We start from the raw sequence: 23,766 nt of genomic DNA, 5'->3' as shown, positions 1-23,766 counted from the left end.
TAATGTGGCATTCCTCAGTTGAATTTCCAGTGCTCAGCACACGCCACCTTCACGTCGTCTGAATTCACAAGCAACCAAGGAAAATGTGTATTTACTTACTGGAAACCCTGGGGGTCCTGGTGAACCCGGGGGACCTTGATGACCTGGTGATCCTGGATAGCCTCTGTCTCCTGGTGGCCCAATAGGACCCACATCCCCCTTTTCTCCTGATGGGCCAGGTTTCCCTCGTTCACCTTGTGGACCTCTGTCCCCTGGAATACCCTGGTCTCCCTGTGTAAAATAAAAGCGGAAAGAAAACCATTGCACGCAGTGGAACAAACTAGGAAGAGTCACCCATGCACGCTAAAGAGAAAATTCTTCCCTGTTCAGAAATAGATGTTTATGAGTCATGCAGGGAAGCTGATTTTACAGGCTAACCCTCATCTCTGAAAACACAGGAAGTAATGCTTTGTTTTCTTACACATTTAATGTTGAAGTCAATGACAAAAAAATAATAGCTTGACTCTGTAACCCACTTTTCAAGGACAGAATCTGGATGCAGAAAGTTTGTAGCCCTTATCCAAGGATCTAGAAAAGTCAAATACGGCATAGGTAGAATTTAGGTGCTCAAATTCCCCCAGGCACAAGGCATCAGGCTTTTTTCTGTAACTTTCCCTAGAAGCCTAATATTTTATTTCTGTGTGTACACAAAATTTCAGTTAATCAAAGAAACAACAAACACACAAATCTATATATAATAAGTGAACTCCTTGCAAGAAAATAAATTGAAGGTCAATGTTCCAGCCAGCACAGCTTCCATCATGGCTGAAATGGCATTTAAATTTGTTTTATTTATAAGGAATTAAATCTTTTAGAGTGACTTAATGTATTAGCTATTAGTTCAGTGAACTACAGCTGTGGAGCAGAGCAGCGCAAGTCACACGTTCAGATGGTAAATGAACAGCTGGCAGTTCTTAAGGGTCACTGACTGCCCTTGCTGCATCAGTTAAGCTAATTTTAGGCTCCTCCATAAGCAGCAAACAGCACCAAGAACTGACTACATCTTTACTAGATAAATTCAGAATCTACATTTATGAAGGGTGAATGAATGGAATTAATTGCATCCTTAATCTACAGCAAGTGCTGGTAAATTGTATTCAGATCTGAGACATCAGTGACTGATAAACCAATAAAAGTGTAGTTACATTCTTAAGTCATATTTACATGACATGTAAAGATTGAAAAAGAAAGAAGGTAAGGTAAGGATGCAAGTAGGAGGTTGTATACCATTTTTATCACCTATCTGTCCCCCAATCTGTATGATTTCCAGTGAGTTAGAGCTTATTACTGCCTATAACTAAGCTTCATTACAAAGACCACTGTAACCTGTAATGTTTTATTACATTAACTGAAACCATAATGCATTCCCAACTGGAGTTTAAATTGCCCTCAGTAAGAGCACAGAAGCTCTGAACTCTGAAAGTCTACCACAAGAAAAAATCCCCAGCTATCAAAATCTGAGACCTCATCATCTCACACCAGTAATTTTAACCTCTGTGGTGGGTTGACCTTGTCTGCCTGTCAGGTACCCACCCAGCTGCTCTCTCACTCCTCAGCAAGACAGGGGAAAAGATGAGATAAAAAGCTTGTGAGTCAAAATAAGGACAGGGAGGATCACTCACCAATTACCGTTAGGGGAAAACAGACTGAGCTCTGGGAAAATTAATTTAATTTATTGCGAATTAATAACAGAGCAGTATAGTGAGACTTTCTGCTTGACCCACCCCCCTTCTTCCCAGGCTCAACTTCACTCCTCACTCTTCTACCTCCTCCCCCTGAGTGGTACAGAAGGATGGGGAAATGGGGGTTGCAGTCAGTCCTTGATGCTTCATCTCTGCTGCTCCTTCCTTCTCACATTCTTCTCCTGCTCCAGCATGGAGTCCTTCCCATGGGCTGCAGATCTTCACGAACTTCTCCAGCGTGGGTCCCTTCCCCGGGCTGCAGTCCTTCAGGCACAGACTGCTCCAGCGTGGGTCCCCCGTGGGGTCACAAGTCCTGCCAGAAAACCTGCTCCAGCGTGGGCTCCTCTTTCCACAGGGCCACAGGTCCTGCCAGGAGCCTGCTCCAGCACGGGCTTCCCACAGGGTCACAGCCTCCTTCGGGCATCCCCCTGCTTCGGTGTGGGCTCCTCTCTCCCCGGACTGCAGGTGGAGATCTGCTCCCCCGTGGACCTTCCTGGGCTGCAGGGGGACAGCCTGCCTCACCATGGTCTTCATCACCACGGGCTGCAGGGGAATCTCTGCTCCGGTGCCTGGAGCACCTCCTGCCCTCCTTCTGCACTGACCTGGGGGTCTGCAGGGCTGGGGCTCTCACAGCTTCTCACTCCTGTCTCCTAGCTGTTGCACAGCATTTTTTATCCTTTCTGTCCCACAGGCAGTACCAACATCACTCATGGGCTCAGCTTTGGCCAGCAGCAGGTTCATCTTGGAGCCGGCTGGAATTGGCTCTGTCCGACATAGGGCAGCTCCTGGCGTCTTCTCACAGAAGCCACCCCTGCAGCCCCCATTACCAGAACCTTGCCACGTTAACCTGATACAACCTGTCAAACTGCTAACACGATCACATAGTCAGGGAAGCCAGTGTGACATGGAAACAACCCCAGTGTGGTTAAGTTTATTGTGTTTCTCTTAAAAGACCTAACGTGTCAATATTGCAGACACCTGATTTCCAGTTTTAGTTTCTGGGCATTAATACTTTGGGCAAAACTCTAAATATGCAGCATAGGAATGATTTCCAACAAACAGAGCTAATTTAGTTAATCAGTAGAAAAAAAGACAAGATATGATGTGATACCCAAAAGACACCTGTAACCCTTGTCAAAGACTCAGATTTTCAACAGTCGATGGGAGCAGGAAAGAGAACATACGTGCATTGGGGGAACTGGAAGTGTACTCTTCTGATGGAAGAGGCATACTTTTTCACGTTTCTATAAATTTTAAGCTTTACAAGAAAAAGTGTTCTGTCCTGCATACATCTGTTGTATCAGGATGTGTATTGCAACACCTTGAGAAATTCAGGGCAGAGGAAGGATTCTGACTGAGAAGTGGAACTTTTGCAGTCTGCAGGGAAGAGGCTCTTTCCTGGCCTTAACAAAGTTTTTGCTTCCATCCTCCATCTCCCACTTCACTCATAGCAACCTGAAACATTATAAAATTGAAGAACAACTCCTGTTCTACCAATATGCTATTGCAAAAATTGAAAGCGGTATAGCCTTTAATATAATTCTTAGTTTAGTCACTTTTTTGGAGACTGAAGTCCAGTATAGGGAGCCCCTGAACACACTATTTTTTCTGATAGTGCTTTCAAATGAGAGCATACACACATGCATGCACTTGAATATATAAAAAAAGCTGTCTAAAGATTCACTATACTTACAAGAAGCCTTCATTAAAAACCTACTTAAGGCATACATAGACACATAAAATTTCTCAGATTTATAACCCTGCAGAGTAGGTATAGATAGCTATTCTACTAGAAATAAAGAAAAATGCAGGTTTGTCTAAGACCATGGTGCTATGGCAGTGTGAAGCTGATCCTGGAATTGCTTTTATTCTAAACCATTCGCATTTTACAGGCTGCCAATGTGTAGGAGGCAGATCAAATACTACAGCCACTTTTCAAACAAGCATTTTTTTTAACTGCCTCCAGTGTTTTCTTTGTGTTTGGAAGAAGCTCCTTGCAAAAATTCATAAAACTAGCTCATATCTCCCTCCAGATTCCTCTTTAAAGTCTCCTCCGCTACGAATTCTACAAAAAACAGGGTAGGACATTTGCATTTTGCTGTCTCTGCCTACGGTGTTGATTTATTCAGTCCTCCTCCTTTCTAGCGTTCTCCCATCTCTCGCATTTAATTTTGTACTAAATTCTGTGCAGAAAGAACTATTGTTTTGCTTGGGTTTCTACATGGTCTAGTCCAGCAGGCTCTCGGTCTGTGATCAAGGTATGCAGATAATAGCAATAAATAAGCCAGCCACCAGGACTTTAATCTGTTGTTGCAATGACTTGAAAGGCGTATTTCTGATTGTTATAAAACACATGTTTTCAACTGATTTGTCACTCAAGTTTATAAAGTAGTAATAACAGCAGCATTTAGTCACTCAAAGGATGTGTAAGATTATTTCAGCCCAGGTGACTTCTTCCTTCCTAAAACGGATTCTACAAAGATATGTTTATATTAGACGTGAAAATCTCAAGAGTTTTACTCTGTCCTTCCAATTTTGATGCTTCTCTTTTCTGTAATTGCAACAGCTGGTCTCAAACTGGAGTACGCTGTACAGTGGTAATAATAATGGCTGCAAGAAAACCTTGACTTTGTGTTATTTTCTGTAATCATTGCAATGTCTCTCACAGATGCATGTCTGTAATACCTGATCGGGGGGGGGGGGGGGGGGGAATCAACTCCAACTCCCCCACTGATCTCTTCTCTGAAATGCAGACTTCTGCTGTGTATTTTGCTGTTATTTCTTAGGCAGATCATTCCTTGTTTTCAACAAACTTTTTCTGTTCCTGCAGAATTGTAAGGAACAACTGACAGCTTTCTGAAAACTGCATTCAGTTACTGCATTGGGCATATTTGTAACTTTCCTGTTATAAAAGGTTGCGAGAGATTTTGATTATCACTTGAGACAAAAATACTTCTGGAAATGGATTTATTTTTAAACATGTATCTCTATATTTCTTTTACTTACACTATATGTGTGTATATATATACTTATACACATACACACTATATATACATGTATATATATACTTGTTTATTTTACTCTGTACAGAGGGAGCTAGATCGTGACATGTTTGCCAGTGATCCCAGAAGTGAGAGCAGATTCAGGCATCTGTGACCTCTCCGAGAACAAGCGTATGTCCCTATTTACATCTACAGCTGCATGTCAAGGCTGAGTGCGTAATGCAGTACCCAGGAGGTGGTACAATAAGAAGGTTCTTACATTTTATTTGGGTCCTTAAAGGCCGAAACAGAACACTGCAAACTGTTAATTTTTGTAAGGGACAATTATTGTAATAGCAGTTAAAACCTCATGTCTCCTCAGTGTCGTAAAGCAGGATTTCCTTTTCCAGATTACACAGGGAGGTGTTCTTCTGATTCATCAGATAAATGTGGTATCAATTGGATTAGGACATCAGGGCTTTAGCAACGTTATAACAGGAGAAGAGTGTGCGCTAGGATTTACTTTGCTCTAGCAAAATAAAGATCATCTCTCACCTTCCGTAATGATTCCTGTGCACTGTGATCTTGTTACCATGAACAGAACTGTCTAAATATTTTGGGAAGCAGTAAGGTATTGCATTGGCATTCCTGCTGCCGAAGTGCAACAAGCTTGTTTTATATAAAACATGATTTGTGTTTCTGAGATACAAGGATCCCAGGGGTGACGATGGGGCAAGCTTTATAGCTCTTGCAAAGTCTGACAACAAGCTTCACAACAGGATTAGCTACTTTCCAATTTTCAACCTATTGAACAATTTACACTGTCCAGGCCAACTCTGTTAGAAAGTCTATAAAATGTGTTTGTCCTCTAGCTGCAGAAGCCAATTCAATTCTAATTCCTTAAAGTGGCATCTAGGACTAAACCTCTTAGCTGTCTAAGACTGCTAGAAGTTCACAGAGAATTAATTTCTTACTTTTCCCTGTAGATTATGCGCTGATGAGGTGCTTAGATGCTCAGTAAAAAGAAAGTTATTAAAACAAGGGACTTACACGTTCTCCTTTGGGTCCTCTGTCTCCTGGTCTCCCCACAGCACCCTGAAAAATTGTTGATGAAAAAAGATAAACATGTCACTTAAAGGCTTTTTTGTACATTCATCTGTTAGCAGAACTGAAAGCAACTACCTAGGATAAACAGCTATGGTATCTGTGAAGAATAAAATACACTAGTATGCAAAAGCATGTTTTCCTACCGGAGGACCTGGCAATCCATCTTTTCCATTGGTTCCCTATAAAAAAAAAAAACCCAAACAATTTTTTAATAAATATGCTCATGTATATGCATTTTAAAAATATAAAGTGTAAAGCTCCATGTTTAGTGCTGGTACCAGTACATATTCTGCAGCTGCAGAGGCAGCAGTTTATGTGGTTACAATATGGAAATACTCACAAATAGTCTTGAGACATGTGAAATAACAGAGCTCAGAGCAATACTGAACTGCAAGCACATTAAATCTGAGCTGAGAGCAGAGCAAAAAAAATAATCTTTGGCGTCAAGATGTGCATCAACTTTAATGAGCACACAACTTTAAATGACAAGTTATACAGAAATTCTGCAAATGTGGACCTGCACATGCACTTTTCCAGTCCCAGCTAGTCACTATACAACCATAAAAGAGATTTCTCTTACTCTAGATATTAGCCCTGATGCCCTATTACCCTTCTGCTGTTACAGAGATTATGCCTTAATAGTAAGGGGCCAGATCCATTCTTTGGTCCTTAGGACTTGTGGCACGGCACGGCTTCAGCCTCCTGGGCTAAACATATTTCCTTCCCAAAAGATGGTGGCCTCATTCATGCCACCTGCTGGAAGCAGTCCCAGGCCCACGTTTTCCCCCCAGACTGGAATGTAGCATTATCTGAGAGTCCTAGTTGGGCCAAAACAACGTCAGAGAATATGTTAACAATCGCACAAGGCCAGATAATTGCAAGATAAATGCTCTGGCACTGTTTAATTTACTAGGATATACATGGATCTGCATATGCAGCAAACTCACTGCTATTTCACTGAGTGAGAAAGAAGGACTTGCATGAGCAAAGACATCAGAAATATTTCCTTCCCTCTCATACTGCAACGTGGAGTTTTGCACAGATTAGGCACCTTGGGCCAATTTGCTGCTGAAGTTACAGAAATTGTGTCTTCTTTCAAGACAGAAGTGTAATATGGAGACGTGCTAACAAGCTGAAATGGTCTGCTTCTCATGTTCGTCCCCAAAACACCAAGCTTCGGGGGAGATAATGAGTTCTGCACTATCCGAGCTGAACCACTTCTAGAATATAAACTAGGTTGTCTTAAACTAGCTCAGACAGTGCTGACTACACTGCTGTCACACTTTTATTAAATAAAGAGGTCAGATTAGACATAACCTAAGTGAACAGTAAATGCTTCAGCTGCAGTGTTGCATCACCCGTATACAGAAGAGTTATGAAGTTTATTCAGTCATGAAGCACACGCTTCTCTATCTAAACTGAAATAGAGAACATATTTTCTCACCCCATCCTTTATAGACTGTGTTGAGTGTCTGGGTTAATATTCTCCTTCTGAAAAAATACGAGAGGATCCTTTATGCCAACAGGATCCAAAGGACCCTCATAAGACCTTTAAAGGCAACATCTCAGTAACATCAACTATTAAAACATCACAATACCAGGAATTCTTGCCTGGTTAATATTGAGCACTGTAGCTCTAAGTATTCTTCGGATGTTACCTAGCCTAACACAAAGCAGGATGTAATCTCATTTCTTTTGTAACTTTTGATAAACTAAGACACATCCTTTAGTAATGAACATATATTCAGTATAAAATTGCTTACTGGTTTTCCTTGTGGCCCTTCTGGCCCTGGGAAGCCTATATCTCCTATAGGTCCTCTTTCACCCTAGGAAAGAAGACGACACACGTATAAATCTGCATGTAAAATCTTGCATTCAGTGTTTGAAATATTTGTGTATTATCATAAGAATCCAGAACTCAAATCTGTACTTACAGGTTCCCCTGGCATCCCTGGGGACCCTGGAGATCCTGGCTTTCCCTGCAAAAAGAGAAAATTACAAATTCAAAGAACTAGGAAGCAAAACATAATTTCTCTTCAGTCAAAAAAAAAGAAAGGATATATATTTGAGTGAAATATTCATGTTACTGTTCATTAAATGCTTTAAGTAAGAAAAAAGAAATATTTTACCAAATTTCTTTAGTATTTGTGCCACGTTAATCTGGCTTTTGTGTACAACATAACTCAATCACTTGGTGGTCTTTACTCTTTCTGAATACCCATAAAATGTTTTCATGAAATTTTCTTTTACAACACCATGATTTCCTTCCTGAGAAGTCATAGTCAGATCAAAGTTTATCACTGTATATGTGAAATCAAGAGTTTTTTTCCTTCAGGTACTTCCTAGTCCTGATTTTTTTAAAGTGAGTTTATTACTGACTTAACACCTTTTGGAAATTTTGTTCATGCTCTTTTTTGGTCACTTTTATTGTTGTTTTATGTTCAGCTTTCCAGAATTCATAATCCTTTCTCATCTTATCATTTATTTGGTGATTTTAAATGTCTTTATTTTTTTAAATGATGCCTTGCTTTTAGCAGCCTATCTGGTTCAGCCCCAGACAAGAATCTATTACCCTGAATCTACATTTCCCAGAAATATCCTTAGACCAGATCCTCAGCTGACTCGTACCAGTGAGGGATCTAACACATCGACACCAGTGACAACCTCAGAACAACAGGACTGAGGATTCGTGCTGAGGAAATAGGCATTGGTGGCAATTCTTGCAGAATCTCAGTCCAAGCTTCCCTGACAATCCTGCTCAGCAAAAAGCCAAAGCTAAAATGAGAGGTTTATATTCTCAAATGGGAAAATGGGTTCACTATTCAATCTAGGCAATACTGCCAGGCAAGGAGGACAAATTCTCTTCCTGTAAGATATGTGGATATATTTCAAAAACTCATCCTAGGCTACTAAAAAATACTGTCTCTCATACGTCTCTTAATTTGTTAATTAAAACTGCTTAGCATAAAATGTTAATACAAATTATTTATTTCAGTGAATTTTATTAGAATTAAATGTATTCAACAGAATGCAACTCCATCGGTGATAAAGGGAACTCATTAAATATTTCATACCAAGCTAGAACAGAGAGCAACAAGAATAAGACTTGGAACGGCTCGATGTCCAAGTGGAGAGCAGTGACGAGTGGCATTCCTCAAAGGTCAGTATTGGGACCAGTGCTGTTTAACACCTTTGTCGGTGACATGGACGGTGGGATTGAGCGCACCCTCAGCGAGTTTACCAACAACACCAAGCTGTGTGGTGTGGTCAACACGCTGGAGGGAAGGGATGCCACCCAGAGGGTCCTTGACAGGCTTCAGAGGTGGGCCCGTGTGAACCTCATGAAGGTCAACAAGGCCAAGTGCAAAGTCCTGCACATGGGTTGGGGCAATCCCTGGTATCAATACAGGCTGGGCGATGAGTGGATTGAGAGCAGCCCTGAGGAGAAGGACTTGGGGGTGTTGGTTGATGAGAAGCTCAACATAACCAGGCAGTGTGCACTTCCAGCCCAGAAAGCCAACCGTATCCTGGGCTGCATCAGAAGAAACGTGACCAGCAGGTCGAGGGAGGGGATTCTGCCCCTCTGCTCCGCTCTGGTGAGACCCCACCAGCAGTACTGTGTTCAGCTCTGGGGCCCCCAACATGAGAAGGACATGGACCTGTTGGAGCGAGTCCACAGGAGGCCATGAAGATGATCAGGGGGCTGGAGCACCTCTCCTGTGAAGACAGGCTGAGAGAGTTGGGGTTGTTCAGCCTGGAGAAGAGAAGGCTCCGGGGAGACCTTACAGCAGCCTGCCAGTACCTAAAAAGGGACTACAAGAAAGCTGGAGAGGGACTTTTTACGTGGGCATGTAGTGAGAAGACAAAGGGTAATGGCTTTAAACTGAAAGAGGGTAGATTTAGATGAGAGGTAAGGAAGAAGTTCTTCACTGTGAGGGTGGTGAGGCACTGGAACAGGTTGTCCAGAGAAGCTGTGGCTGCCCCATCCCTGGCAGTGTCCAAGCCCAGGTTGGATGGGGCTTTGAGCAACCTGGTCCGGTGGAAGGTGTCCCTGCCCATGGCAGGGGGGTTGGAACTAGATGATCTTTAAGGTCCCTTCCAACCCAAACCATTCTATGATTCTATGAACATGTCCAGTGGGAAATACACAGGGAATGAACAACTGTGATCATCCTAATCAGCTACTGCATTATTGATTCACAGCACGAGATATATTTCACAGCAACAAACTTTGAAACTCTTACTTGGGCTATAAAACTCAGAGAAATACTTCTCTTTTACCCTTAAATGTGCAATTTTACCTTGTTTTAGGAGAACTTAACTAAATTAAGCTATTTAAGCTGATGTACTCTCTTGGAACTCACAGTAAATTGGCTAAATCAGTGGCTAATCGAAATGGGAGTGCATAGACACAAAATTCTCTTTATTTCATGAAACACATATTTATAATTTAAAACCAGTTCCTGAATGGATTGGTAGCTGCCAAAATTTAATAATAAATGTATTTGCATATAAATAACTCCATATTGCCTCCTGAAATATGGATAACCTTTTTTATTAAACTGTGAATGCAATCTAAAGAAAAGTTGTCTTCATTTCCTTTAGGAACACAAATGAATAATTGTAATTTCAATTTATCATTAGTTACATTTACTTTCACCTACAACAGTTTCTGGATGACTTTCAGAAACTTCTCTGAATACCACATATAAATAGCCGACAAAGCATTCCCCTAAAGCAAATGTTTGATTGACTTGATATGCAGATCCTCATGGATTGCAATAACTAACGTTCATAATTTTTCTTTGTGGTAGAAAGAAGCTCAGAAATTTGTGCACGCCCGGGAACACAGAAAACACCTTTATCTATATTAAACTGAGGCAATGAGATAAATCTCATATGCTTTCTTAACTAAGCATATGTAGCTTTAAATTCCAGCTTTATCACGTATTCATACCATTGCCTCCTGTCATTTTAATAATAATAAGAACCCTTGGTGGTATTAAAATTCTAATCTCTTTAGGAAAAACACATCGTTGTCATACCTGCCTATAAAGCATTAGCCAAGCGCTGGCATTCCACAAACAGTGATCGAGGTTACAGGTCAGCACCTTGTTTGACCTGTTTTTTCAGCTTCCAACAAACTGAGTTTTCTTTAATGAATATACGTACCGGTGTCCCTGCTACTCCTGGTGTGCCAGCTGGTCCACGGTCACCCTGAAGGAAAGATAAATCTATACTTAAATGGTAACACTCAAACCAGAAATTTGTTTGTGGATTCCCATTAAAACCTGTGAAAGGATTATTCAGTGAACTGAAAATGAGGACAGGAGCCAGGCTCTGCTAAATCCTAATATTTAGCTCTGCCACTGCCTCATTTTACAGACTTGAGCAAGTAACTTAAATCCTTTGTTGAGGTTCTCTTGTATAACGTCATAACTTCCATGCTACCCCTTATACTCTGCTTGAGGTCTTCCTTGAAAAGGGATGGAAAGTCCCTGACTTACCTGCAATTTTCCAAATAATTATCATTTGTGGTCACGACAATGACCGAAATTCACATAGGGTAATTCACTATCATATCAACATCCCCATATTTAAGATGTATCTTTCAAAGAAGTTTTTGCCTTCCTGGTACCCAGTCATCCATTTGCTGCAAGTCAGCATCCTCGATTTGCTTGTGCCATGGTCCTTTCAGGGCAAAGTTTCTCCTTGTAGCATACAGCCACCTTCATCTATGCTTTAAGCTAAGACAATGGCTTTTTTGCTGGAGCTGATGAGTTATGGGCACAAATTCATCTTTCTCTCTTGAAAGGACTAAAACCCAAAGCAGACAGATGGAGCTCACCAGTGGTAGAGCTCTACACAGCGAGATTTGCCCTAACCCACTGCTGGCGCGCATTGGTCCGTAACGGTACGCTCTGCTAGTGTAACGTTGGTTAAAAATGTAAGAAAAAATCAGGCTCCTAGTTTCTATAATCACGTAAGAAAAGCCCTGGCACACTTAAAACCATACTAACAGGAGAATATTTTTGTGAGCTGAGTTTATGTTACCTGGAGCTGTTTTGCAAAAGCTCCGCCAACACAGCTACAGCCACGTTCTGTTGTGCAGAAGAGCCCCACGAGATGTTGGGATTTCTGGTTTCTGTTCTTACACCTAATGCTGATTTGTCTCATTCGCATGATTTTGTTCAGGTAGCACAATGATAATGCTGAATCAGAACCACTTAACTCCATTACAGAAAACGTAGATGACGACAAGTTAAAAGTCTGACCTTGAGTCCGGAGGGAGAAGCTTGCCTACAGGCTGCAGTTCAACCTCTCTTGCTCTGGAGGCTAAGAGAAGTCACTTAATGCAAGTTCACCCCTCAGCGAGGAACACAGCACGCACCTCGGGAATAGCTCAGCACCGGGTATCTGTAGCAGGACATATTGCCTGGAGCACTGCACTCTGTCCCTGGGGTTATTCCGGACCCAGAACTTGTATCGTGGTGTTTTCCCTCTACGCTGGCTGTGACGGCGAAGCTAGAAATTCCTAACGCTTCCCTTGCAGCTCCTTTTCTTTGAAGGGTCCTTTCAGCAACGTGATTCGCAGCACGGCTGCACAAACCACTGGGTCAGCACAGCGGAGGGAAGGGACGTTTTATCCCGAGGACACAAAGTTCTTAAGCCGGTTCATGAAATTACCATGAAATTACAGCCACCATTGTCTGTGGAAGATGGCATTCTGCTACACAGATGTACCTCATAGCTCTAAATTAAAACCCAGCTTGCATTATACTGTTGGGACTGGCAGGCAGACTCTGGGATTTTGTTCATTTATTTGCACCAGAAATGTGAATTCTGACCAAATTCAGTTACGGAATGGATATTTTTCCTTTGGAAAAGGGCCAAACACTCACTTAGCTTGTTTATACAATCTGCTCCATTGCTTATTCCCTTTATTTAATTCTTGTCTCCACTTTGTCTCAGTTAGACCTGTAATATCTCCCTGTGTGTGTTCATTTTGAAATCAGACTAGTCTTTAATTGCTTGTAAATTGCAGTCTTCCAGAGCAAGAATCGTCTCATGTAATTTAAACATCTAGAATAGACACCTACCTTAGATCTTGTCATTCCCTACTCTCTGCACAAGCAGGAGTAATGCACAGTGATACTGAGAGAAACTTTTAATCTACATTGCTTTTTGATGAAAAATACGTTTCAGTAAACTATTTTTGTATGAAGCCATTGAATAACATGTAATTCAAAAAGCTGAATAAATATTCCATTTTCCAAAAAAAAAATTACTCCTTTTTCTTCTTAAATTTAGAAGTTATGGGCAAAATCAAACTGTTTTCCCTGACAGAAAACAAATTCACAGATTTTTTCATTTCTCCGCTGAATTTTTTGTACTTTGACGTATTTAGAAATGAATACCAAAATCTTAAAATTTTTAGCGTTTCACGCAAGCTTTTCTCTACATTCATATCAGCCTCCACAACTAGTAAGTGAAAGGCTGAAACATGCCACCGGCTGAACGAAAGGATCATTTCCTAGCGCTGGAATGCAGACGTGAACTACCGGAAGGGGCTGGAGAATATGATACGGTTTGGGATGTGCTACAGTGGCATCATACAGGCAGTATGGAGTACAAGAAAGGCAAAACAGAAACAAGGGGCCTTTTTTAGAATAATGAGCAACAGTCTGAGAAGAGATTTTGGCTCCTTTTGGAGCAGGATGCAATACAACAGGAACTGTAGGGAATCAGTCTCTCCCTCTAGTTCTACCCTTTTTTATATTTTTACACCCATCTGAAATAGTCTTTTTTTTTTTGTATGGGAGTCTTGCATGCACTAGGTCTAGACTGATTCAGGTACAAAATCCTCTTAAGATCTATAGCGATGCCATAAGTCTTAGAACAAGAGAGACTGTAAGCATGAGACGATGTTCAATAGGGAACAAGAACTAGTGACCGTACTTAGGAACATGTTAACTACATTACTGTCAAGTAATATATATATAGTATATACTATATATAATAGAGTATATAGTAGTATTCTACCAAGTTAAGAAAACAAAATATTACAAGACCTCCTACACACAATTTTCCATTTGCAGAAAATGAAATTTTATGTTGGGTGAGTATATGATTTAGATCCACAGTGAAAAAAAACCCCCAAATACAGATATATATGCAAATATTTTTCACACAGGAACATTATCTTACACAAAAAAACTTCAAACAAGGTTTCAGAAAACATTTAGCTGCAGATAGTTGCCACTAAGAAGCCATAACTTCTTTTTAAGAGTCCTACCTTTTCCCCTGGGAGTCCTTCCAGTCCTGGTAATCCCATTGGTCCTGGGTCTCCCTGATTTATTTTTTTTTAAATTAAAAAGGATTGCATACATTAGAATTTCTGTACTCTACATAAGAAATGTTGAACAGCAAGCAACAGCAGATTCTTTAATTAGTAAACCAGCTAACCAGTTGTTAGGTGAACAGATTTTGTTATGCCCTGTTAAGCGAATGAAGCTTTTCCCAGAGATGCTGTGTGAATATTTGGATCAATGGTTTTAATTTTGATGAAGAATGTAATCCAAAAGACTCGCCTCCAGTGTTCTTGCAAGCCAAGGCCAGCTCTAAAGCACCTCCAGGTGATAGAGCCCCAGGGTATAAGCATGTGCTCTCAACCAGAGAACCAACCTCCAAGCGATTCTGTGCTCTGTTCCCTAAACAAAGCTTACTCTGCAGGAAGGGACACACAGACTAGGTCCCTGGGTAGTTCTTCAAGTTTTGAAAGAAAACCAGAAACATGCTCCACTGGAGAAATCAGTTTAATATGTAGAGTGGGGAGGCTCTTTTAGTTTTTTTTTGTTTTTTTTTTTAAGAAAATCAATAATTTACCATAGACATTTAAACTACAGCCAACAATCCCAATATTTCAGCAATTCTCAGTTAAACCAAAAGCCACAGCAAATTCCCATCTGGATTTCATGAAGTCCCTGGCAGACCTCACTTTCCACACCTAAACTGTTTGGGAGACAGTGCTTCCTGAGTAGGAAGTGGTTGCTGATACAGAAAGAGGTATTCAGCTTCTGGGCATTATGGTGAAACAAAAATAGGCTTTGTGACTTTTTTTGAAAATAGATTAATCAACTGTTTTAGGAAACTCTCTCACAACTCCATGTTTTGCTGTGAGTGCTGAGGGGTTCTGTTTTGGGTTTCTTAATGTCCTTGAGGAGCACAGTTATTACTTAGGTTTGTTCATAGATCAAAGTTTAGTTTTTCTTGTATCTGGCTCTCTATTATCACTTGGCAAGGAATCAAACATGATCCCAGGCTTTGCACAGCTTGGCTGAGTGGAGATTATGCACCTTCATGATAGATGAAGTCCTAGCCAGCTCACACGGCTGACACATGGTACTCGTCCTGATTCAGTCATACTACCTGAAGTTCGAAAGAGGTCTGCTGGACACAGTTCTATTACACCGACCATGAAGGAGCAGTACCTGTTTCACTGCCCTGCAGTGTGATAGGGCTGTAATTATCATTATGCAGTTGTGCGATGTTCCTTAGACATGAAAAAGAAGTACACGAATGTACTGAAATCTTAACTGCTGTGGAAGCACCTATCCAATTTTGAAAACAATATCTATTTGATACTACCATACTTTTTAGGCTAAATCATCAATACTCAAATTTTACTATTATCTTTTGGGTATTTTCAGTGACATCCAGTCATCAAGATGCAATACCTGTAAGTTTCAACTTTGCCACCTTCAAAGCTAGGAACTGTAGTGACAAATTGCAAGCTCATGACAAATATCATTTCTCTATTATAAAGGCAAGTTACATCACATGTCAAGGACTTTGGGAAAAACACACCCAGTCAGGATCTGGATCTACGTTCTGCTGGTGGCTAGCCCTATGCAACTGGTCAAGGTTCTTCCACTAGTTGTCCTTCCCCTCCTCATAATTTTTAAAGAAAGATCACATGAAAAGGACATAACACAATGCTTAAAGGAAAAAAATATCAAAAAGTTAAATAGATCTGCTTTTGAATGTCAAACTGCACAGTTGAAAGGTGTACTGGTCATACCATGATCATTATCGTCTTGCTCACCAGAAGCAATCTGATCATACTGTAACTAACCGTCATGACATTTCCAAAGAAAACACCAACATGCTACTTGTTACTAGCTAGCATGACATAGGGCACTGTCCTTTCTCCCCTATCACTTTCAAATTTAACATTGAGAACAATCTAATAGCCCTTAAGGTATTTTCTGCCTTTATTTCACACTCTTTGTTCTTTGATATATCCAGGGACAGCTCAGCAGAGAGCTGTCAATACTATGTTCAGTCATTCATTATATTATCACTTAGAACTATTTACCAGAAATTGCAAAATTTGCAAGCCTGGCAATTAAAAAGGCTTTTTCAGAGGTACTGACTCTGCAGGAGGTAAGCTACCTGCTACACAGCATTAATAGACTCTTCCACCCTTGTGACTAGGATCATGTGTTGAACTACTTGGGGAATTCTCTATCATGACCAAAAAATACATACATACCACTGTGCCAGGATCTCCTTTTGGGCCCTGCAAAGAAATGAAGAAGTGGGAACACATTTAAAAAAGAACAGTTATGAATAAGACGATATTTTTTTTTGTATTACTGCATTATGAGTACACTTTGCTAATGCAGTGCAATTAAGAATCAGTATTAAGTTCAGCCCTCTCAGCTGATTAATTAAGTATAAAATCGTAGTAATATTTGGGTTTTGTTTTGCTGTTCCAGAATACAGAGAAAGACAGCTCTGCAGTCCAGTGCGAGCCCATGACTACAAGTGGCACATAACGTAAGGACAAAGTCCTCACTGATGGCTACAACATTTTTACGCGGTTACCAAAATGACAATCACAAATCAGTAGAACTTGCCTATGATGCTAACAAGAAGGAGGACCTAAATAAGTGCACAGCATCTTTGGCTCCACAGAACAAAGCAGCATAGTCCAGCTGCAAGGTGGTGCATCTGCACTCTGCAGCGTTGGCGACACCAGCCCTGTATTATTGCCACAATATAATTCTCGTTTTTACACATTTCTCTGCACTGTAGCAACACATAGTGAATCAGTGACAGAACTGAGATCAGAATTCATGAGCTTGTCATTTCTAGCACTAAATTTAATCCATTATAAAACTATGCCACCGCTAACTATAAATACTATATTACACATTTTAAGACATTAGGATAGTTTCAATAGAGTCCAATATCAAATTATGTACCATTTTCACAGCCTTTACTTGCTAGGGTGAAATACTTAAATCAGAATAAACTACTTTCCAAAATGGGCTAGAATGCCTGATAAACACATAAAAGCATGTACTTTTATCATTTACTACATACCAATCAGACCCTTATTTTTTCTGTCTTTCACATATAAAATCAAATTCCATGCCACTTACCAAACTGCATGCAACTAACCAACCCCTTTGCTACTATGTTAATTAACTATTAGAAATTATGTTTCTGTTAGTACTTACTGGAGGTCCTGGTGGACCTGGATAACTAGCGACACTCACACCTCCCTGCAACAGCAAGTTTAAAAGTTGAGTTGGGCCAAAATCAAATTGATTGAAAAAAAAAAAATTAACATTAAAGAGAAATACCTGGAGTTTATATAAGCTGCTCATTCCATTTCTTTCATTGTAAGGCATACCCTTTAAAACATAAAAACCAAGTAAGTGTCACAACTACGAATTATAAAGGCAGAACCCTTGCCCTGTTCAAGCCCCACAGCTGAGCAAAGCTGTGGTATAATTTTTGGTTTTGATCAATTTTTCAAAGACTCCAGACATTTCAGTAAGAACATAAGATACATACCACTGTGGCTTGGGACTTTTTTTTTGAATTATGAAACCAGAAACCTGTAAATTTCAGTGTACGTTACATTTTGATATTTATTATTAGAATTCTCCAGAATTGGTTTTGTGTTAGGTACTAATCCAGTTAATCTGGAGTCCAGTGAACTCCACGGACTTTCCCTAGGTACCCTGAGTTCCCTGACCTCAGGTACCCAAGCTGTCTAAATTCCTCTAATAACACTGGACACCAAGGTTAACTTATTTGACCAAATTTCTAGGATGGCTCTAGTGATCTGAACTTACTCAGCTATGAATCACAAGAAAAAAAAGGAATACAGAAACCTTTTGCAAAAAGACATTGTTGTCTTCCTGCTCTATTAATACGTATTAGATTGACAGTCAATTCTTCATGTTATGTCACGTTTTACTCAGAGGTATATTGCTTCTAAAATAACATTCAAAACATAAATCAAAATGTCTCACCGGAGGCCCAGGTGGTCCAGGTTTCCCAGGAGAACCTTCACTACCCTAGTACAGCAAGAGATTCATATAACTCATTTACTGTAACTGATGTTCAGATCTATTCCATACCCAAGCTATGATGACCATAATGACAATAAACAAGACATACAGTCAATATGAACAGGCAATATCAAGAATAAATTCTCCTGCCCAGCTCCTGCTTGAGCTTTAGGCAAGTTATTAATCATTACTTTATACTAGTTTTTTATTTTGTTAGTTACTTGATGCTTTATGTGTAGTAACTTCCTTGTGGCAAAATAGTAGTGGTAACCCGGGTTGTGAAACACTTCATATATACCAGGAAGGAGAGCAAGGGGGGGGGGGGGGGGGGGGGGAAGAGTTCTTAATATCAATTTCTAAGCAACTGGCAGATGAAAGTTAACATTCATTTTATGCTTTGTGTATTATTTTGCAAAAGCCAATCCTCAGTTGATCATTCACAGGTAAATAAAGAAGAGCTACAGTTTCAGAAGTTCCATTTATTTAGAAACACACTGAAGATCTTCTTTATTAAGAGATATAATGAATACCTTTTTGGTTTTTTTACTGGAAAATATTAGTCTGTGGTTACCTGCATATGTAGTCTGTTCCGCTGACATGCACTGAATTGCTTACATTAAAAAAAATGCTTCTGAGCTTTTGTCCCAGCAGAATGGCGGGGTCTCAGAACAGTATAGAATTACAAAGGTTTCAACATCAAGTTTCCCAAACAAGATCTTTTCAAAATCTCATCACTATGATTCAGTTAAAAACACTGTATAATTTGGAACAAGTCTGCCAGAATTTTTCACTGACTTTGTTGGCTCTTATTAAACATATGTCAGTGAGACACTTAGGCTGCATCTTTAAAATTATTAAGGTGGCAAAAGTCATGATAAGTGTTCAATAGCAATAATTAGCTCATCAGAAAAATATAATTGTAATTAAATGTTTATACTAGGATAATTTCCAAATGGTCCTGCTAATTGATAGAAACTGTCAGCCTCCAAAGAGCGATTTGGAGTACTTCACGGGAAATAAAAATACTGTACTTTAGAAAGCAGATTATATGATCATTCCTCAAACATGTTCCCCAGGTGAAGAAAGGAGGAGGAAATTACTCTGGCTGTATTTCAGTTTACTTCATCACTCTTCAGCCATTTGACTTTTGCCCTTTTTGATCTATGGGATACTACTTACAGAGCAGTGGCTTCTCATTCCCACCTGTGTGTGAATTGTAAACAAGGAACTAACAGAGACTTGTGTTTTGCATTCGGTTACATAAAAAGGAGGCAAGCGTGGTAAGTTTTTGCTATTATGGTCTGCAAGGAGACAGCTCTGAATCAATTTTTATACTGAAATAATTTCGGAGCTTTACAAAACAGTTTCCTTTCTTACTCAGACCAGACCCAAGGTTTTGCAGCGTATTAGTAGGATCACATACATTAATGTGGCAGTGCTCTGCCTGGAAAACTCCAGGCTACAGCAAAAAAAACCTTCAGAAAAGTGTATTCATATACAAAATGGAGAACTTGTCCCAGAAAGCATTCTACAGCAAACTAAGTTCGTCTGCGGTATTTCACTGATCTGAGGTGCCCAAGAAATGAATTTGACCTCTTAGTTCGAGTGCCTGATAAAAGAGCACATAAAACATTGATAGAAAGGAGTGCTGTAACAGTGTAAATTAAGTAAAAAGGAAGCTTATATGTTTTTGCAGAATAACTTATACTCAATAACTTTCAGTACTTGTGAAACACTTGTAAAGTATGCAGTTACTTTTGACTAAAATACTGGTAGAAGAATGAGAAGCAGAGCAAGTAGTAACTAGTCATATACTATTTCACAAATGTATTTTCACTTTCCAAAATTTTATTTAATATGTGATACTTAGAGAACATTCTCTGCAACTTACGTACACCACAGGGACTATGCTTCAAAATATAAGCCCACATACATGGCATTGTTTGGGGAAAGTACTTGTATTAAGACACAAATACAAGTTAATGTGAAAGTGTACGTCAAGTTCTTGTTTGCGCTCTATGTTAAAAAAACCCCCAAAACATAGGAGCGTAATAGGATTGCAAAACCTTCACAGATCTGGAGCGAGACTAAAAAGAAGGAATACCTTTTCGCCTTTTGACCCTGCTGGACCGGGATGTCCGGGTCTTCCTGTGACTCCCTGCACAACACAGTATCAGTTTATATTAGTTAAGAAACAATGAAACACAGTATTTCTGCATTGCAGCTTAGTTTTTAAAAGTTGTACTTTTTTAAGGTCATTTAAACCTAATTATGTTTCTCCTCCAGGTTTAAATACTTCTCTTCTGTTTGATACAACAGCTGTGTCCTTCTGATAAGCCCTTTGAAGGGTAAAACTTGTGTTTGCAGTTGTATTTTCACCCTGGCAGACTAAATGCACTGACCTTAACTGGCATCTCTTGATACTGCTAAGAATCGTGCTTTACTGCTAAAATGCCAATTTACATATGCCACATTAAACTTCCTAACTGTGTTACAGTTTTTGAAAGAAGGGAAACATTAGTACTGTCAGCAACCTAGGAATGAATAATGATCATACTAACTAATGTGATCCCATCCCGTATGTAGAAAATAAAATTTAAAAAAAAATTTCCAAGAGGAGTTTTCCCAGAAATACCAACATTTTTTAATGATATTTTTTAGTGACTTTAAATATTGTCAGCTTGTTCTCATACTTTTTTTATTGTGAAACCAAGTGATTAATTGGTTTCAGCACTAAATGTCTACAGAATGCCTAGCTGGAATTATATTTAGATTTTTATTACTAACATTATTACTGTAACTTGGGGACAAATACATAATTAACTGCAAGTTTGCACATCATAAGTCATGTAACCTCACAGAGTCTCTAGCAATGCCAAAACTGCAAACTCGTTTACGTTACATAAACCTTGAGCCCAGACAATGACAGTATTTTCAGTAACATCAACTCACAACATAGTTTCTTTTATTAGAGCCAATACGGGTCAGATTTTATTATCACTCTCCTAAAAGCCAAAAGAAGGGACAAGAAACTAAGAAGATGAAGTTTTACTGGATAGTTGTAGCAACCTCTGCAGGGAGAGATGAGAACACAGGCGATGCCACACACTTACAGACGGTCCGCTGGGTCCTGGTACGCCTGGCAGTCCGGGAGCGCCTTGGAGGCCCTGGAAATTAAAAAACACATGTCTATTTCCTCTCCCACTCATACCTCAAAAAACTACTTATATTCGGTGTGTCCAGCAGTATTATAACTATATTAAAGCGCATTTTCATCTAAAAGGTTGGCATTATTTTTAGGAACGTAAAAAAAGCCCCACTAAGCAGGGAGGAGATTGTCATTGAACAAGGTTAGACACAACTTCTTGCTTGACTGATAAACACTTGTCCTTCAACCCTTCACGCTGTTAGCTTATGCCCTGCATAAATTTTGCTCTTTAGTTGTGCAGATAAGAGCAGGACATTTGGCTTTTCCTTAGAGATTAATTTTCTATTTTCTATCACTAAAAGATTTTTTTTGATGGTGAGAAGATGTCTACTCAGACTTCTCAATGTTACCTGATATCTAAATGCAATGATGCTTTCTGTCTGATTTATAGATTTTGCTTTTTTGATAACAGAACATGACAGTTTTCATAGTATTTAATGATCTACTTCCCTGCTCTTATTCTATTTGATTGCCTGGAAGTCGATGGATTCTGGTATCCACTTACTAAACATACTGGCGTGCAAATTACTACAGTGGATGCAGGTAGGATTCGAGACAAGCCTGCACGTCACTGAAATCTTTCCTCTGCCACAGCAGGCTTAGGTGCAATTTTAGACGCGTAAAAGTCATGCACTAATGAGAGCTAATCGCTCTCAGTTCCCCCCATCATCCACAAAGGGAAACAGGTCCCTCCCAGCAGTGGTTCATTTTATCTGCAGAGGGTACCTACCCTCTGACACGAGGAATCACCTCAGAAAAGGCGTATTCCTCATGTTAAATGCAGTGTTTAAGAAGGCACGGCTAAGGGGGTAGTCTAGAAAACCAGAGGTCTGTCACCCTGAAATAAGGGCTCCGAGAGAGACTGAGAGAAAAACTCCTGACAGAAATAAATCAGGAAAGGTGTGGAGATGGAGAGAGACATTGATTTCCCTTTCTTGCTCCTACACACAGAGGACACAGATCCACCTCTGCAGCTCTTCAGAGTGGCGATCCAACTGCTAATGTGTTCTCCGCTCATTTGGAATTACTTTACTCTGACAGCACAGTCACCTGGAAAATGAATGTTAAACCAAAGGAACATTTTCTGTAATTATTATTACTGATGTTAGAAAAACCCTCCCCTGAAAAAAGGAATGTTTTAAAAAGGAAGAGAACTAAGCGTCAACAAAGACTAAAGGGCTGTTTGAAGGCACATGGAAGTTAAGGAGCGTATTTCAAAGAGCTTCAGGTGGGCTTCTCAATCTCTCTTCCCGTTCCCATGCTAACCAAATCATAATTCTTTTACAATTTGTAAATTTTTAAAAAAAGTTACTTTTAAACTTTGTAAACTCTTTCATATGTATTTCTGAAAATAAATTCGCTTGCACCCTCATAAATTCATAACCAAAAGCTGCTGCTAAACACTGAAAGTATCAGAGCTACGGCAGCTAACCAGCTATCAAACAGTGAAGAAGCGTGTGAAAAGCTAACTTGCTAACACAGCACAGCACCCTACTGAATCAATAAAAAAATTCAGAATGAGTTTACTCTGGAGTCCTTTAAAAAAACCCTAACTGCCAGTTATAATCTTGCCTTTCCTTTATTACATTCTTAATTGCCTCTAATATCTCACTTGATTCTCAGCAGTCAAATAGTATCCTAATTGTTGAAACTGTTTTGCTAATGCCTCAAACTGCTAGAGTTGAATTATAGAGGTATCCTATGGGGCACATGAAAGATGTGTTATTTTCCCATTTATTTTTTAAGTAAAATTCTGCTTGGGCTTCGCATATGGCTGCCCCATCATTTTAAGGTCAATGTTCTAAATCCAACCTCAGGAAGCACTTGCTTTTAAGAAGCAAAGACATTATGAGCTCTATAGATTGTGTAAAAACAAAGAGGAAAAACAAGCATGATACTTTAGTCCGACAATCTGCTAAGTTCTGGGGCAAAGCAGTAGCAGGAATACATATCTAATGCTTCTGCTGCATCTTTTTTTTCCCTCATATACCTGTTTACTTTAGGAAGCCAAGGATCCTGATGAACACAGATTTTTTTGAGAATTATTCTCGTTCTACTACTGTTTGAATATTCTTACTATATTATGGCCATAGCGCCAAAGAAATGTAAAACGCTCATAACCCTCAATCAATAAGGTCTAAATTCCTTTCATATTTTCCAGGTGCTTTCTCTTGTAGCCAGCACTCCCAAATTACAAGACAGTAGTACATGTTTAACAGTGCCACTTAAGTATTGTGGAATTTCAAAGTGTTCACCAAATATTTTGTAACGGACTACTTATTTTAACTCCTTCAGTTAGCTAAGGTCACTAGGAAATTCGTTTAATTACTCAGATTCATTTGCTTAATAGCTTCTGCTTTGGTAATTTTATTTTTTTT

The 23,766-nt window shown here is 39.6% G+C and overlaps 1 protein-coding gene across 6 annotated transcripts in view; it reads right to left on the bottom strand.

Moving 5' to 3' along the window:
* COL19A1 (collagen type XIX alpha 1 chain) overlaps positions 1-23,766 on the bottom strand; it is a 207,534-nt gene that overhangs the window by 17,545 nt on the left and 166,223 nt on the right. For all 6 annotated transcript variants that reach the window (XR_011328356.1, XM_069804592.1, XM_069804595.1 and 3 more), the window contains 13 exons: positions 21,294-21,347; positions 20,285-20,338; positions 18,142-18,186; positions 17,464-17,514; positions 17,338-17,382; positions 16,365-16,391; positions 14,106-14,159; positions 10,982-11,026; positions 7,744-7,788; positions 7,573-7,635; positions 5,953-5,988; positions 5,753-5,797; positions 100-270 (listed from right to left, as the gene is read on the bottom strand). Coding sequence is in view for 5 of the 6 variants with exons in the window: in XM_069804592.1 (XP_069660693.1) it covers positions 100-270; positions 5,753-5,797; positions 5,953-5,988; positions 7,573-7,635; positions 7,744-7,788; positions 10,982-11,026; positions 14,106-14,159; positions 16,365-16,391; positions 17,338-17,382; positions 17,464-17,514; positions 18,142-18,186; positions 20,285-20,338; positions 21,294-21,347 (735 nt within the window). In the remaining variant the exon portion in view is untranslated. The remainder of the gene's footprint in view (positions 1-99; positions 271-5,752; positions 5,798-5,952; positions 5,989-7,572; positions 7,636-7,743; positions 7,789-10,981; positions 11,027-14,105; positions 14,160-16,364; positions 16,392-17,337; positions 17,383-17,463; positions 17,515-18,141; positions 18,187-20,284; positions 20,339-21,293; positions 21,348-23,766) is intronic.

The sequence above is a fragment of the Haliaeetus albicilla genome, chromosome 17, assembly GCF_947461875.1.
Source record: "Haliaeetus albicilla chromosome 17, bHalAlb1.1, whole genome shotgun sequence".
Taxonomy (NCBI): Eukaryota; Metazoa; Chordata; class Aves; order Accipitriformes; family Accipitridae; genus Haliaeetus; species Haliaeetus albicilla.
This window is presented reverse-complemented; position numbering and strand designations above follow the sequence as displayed.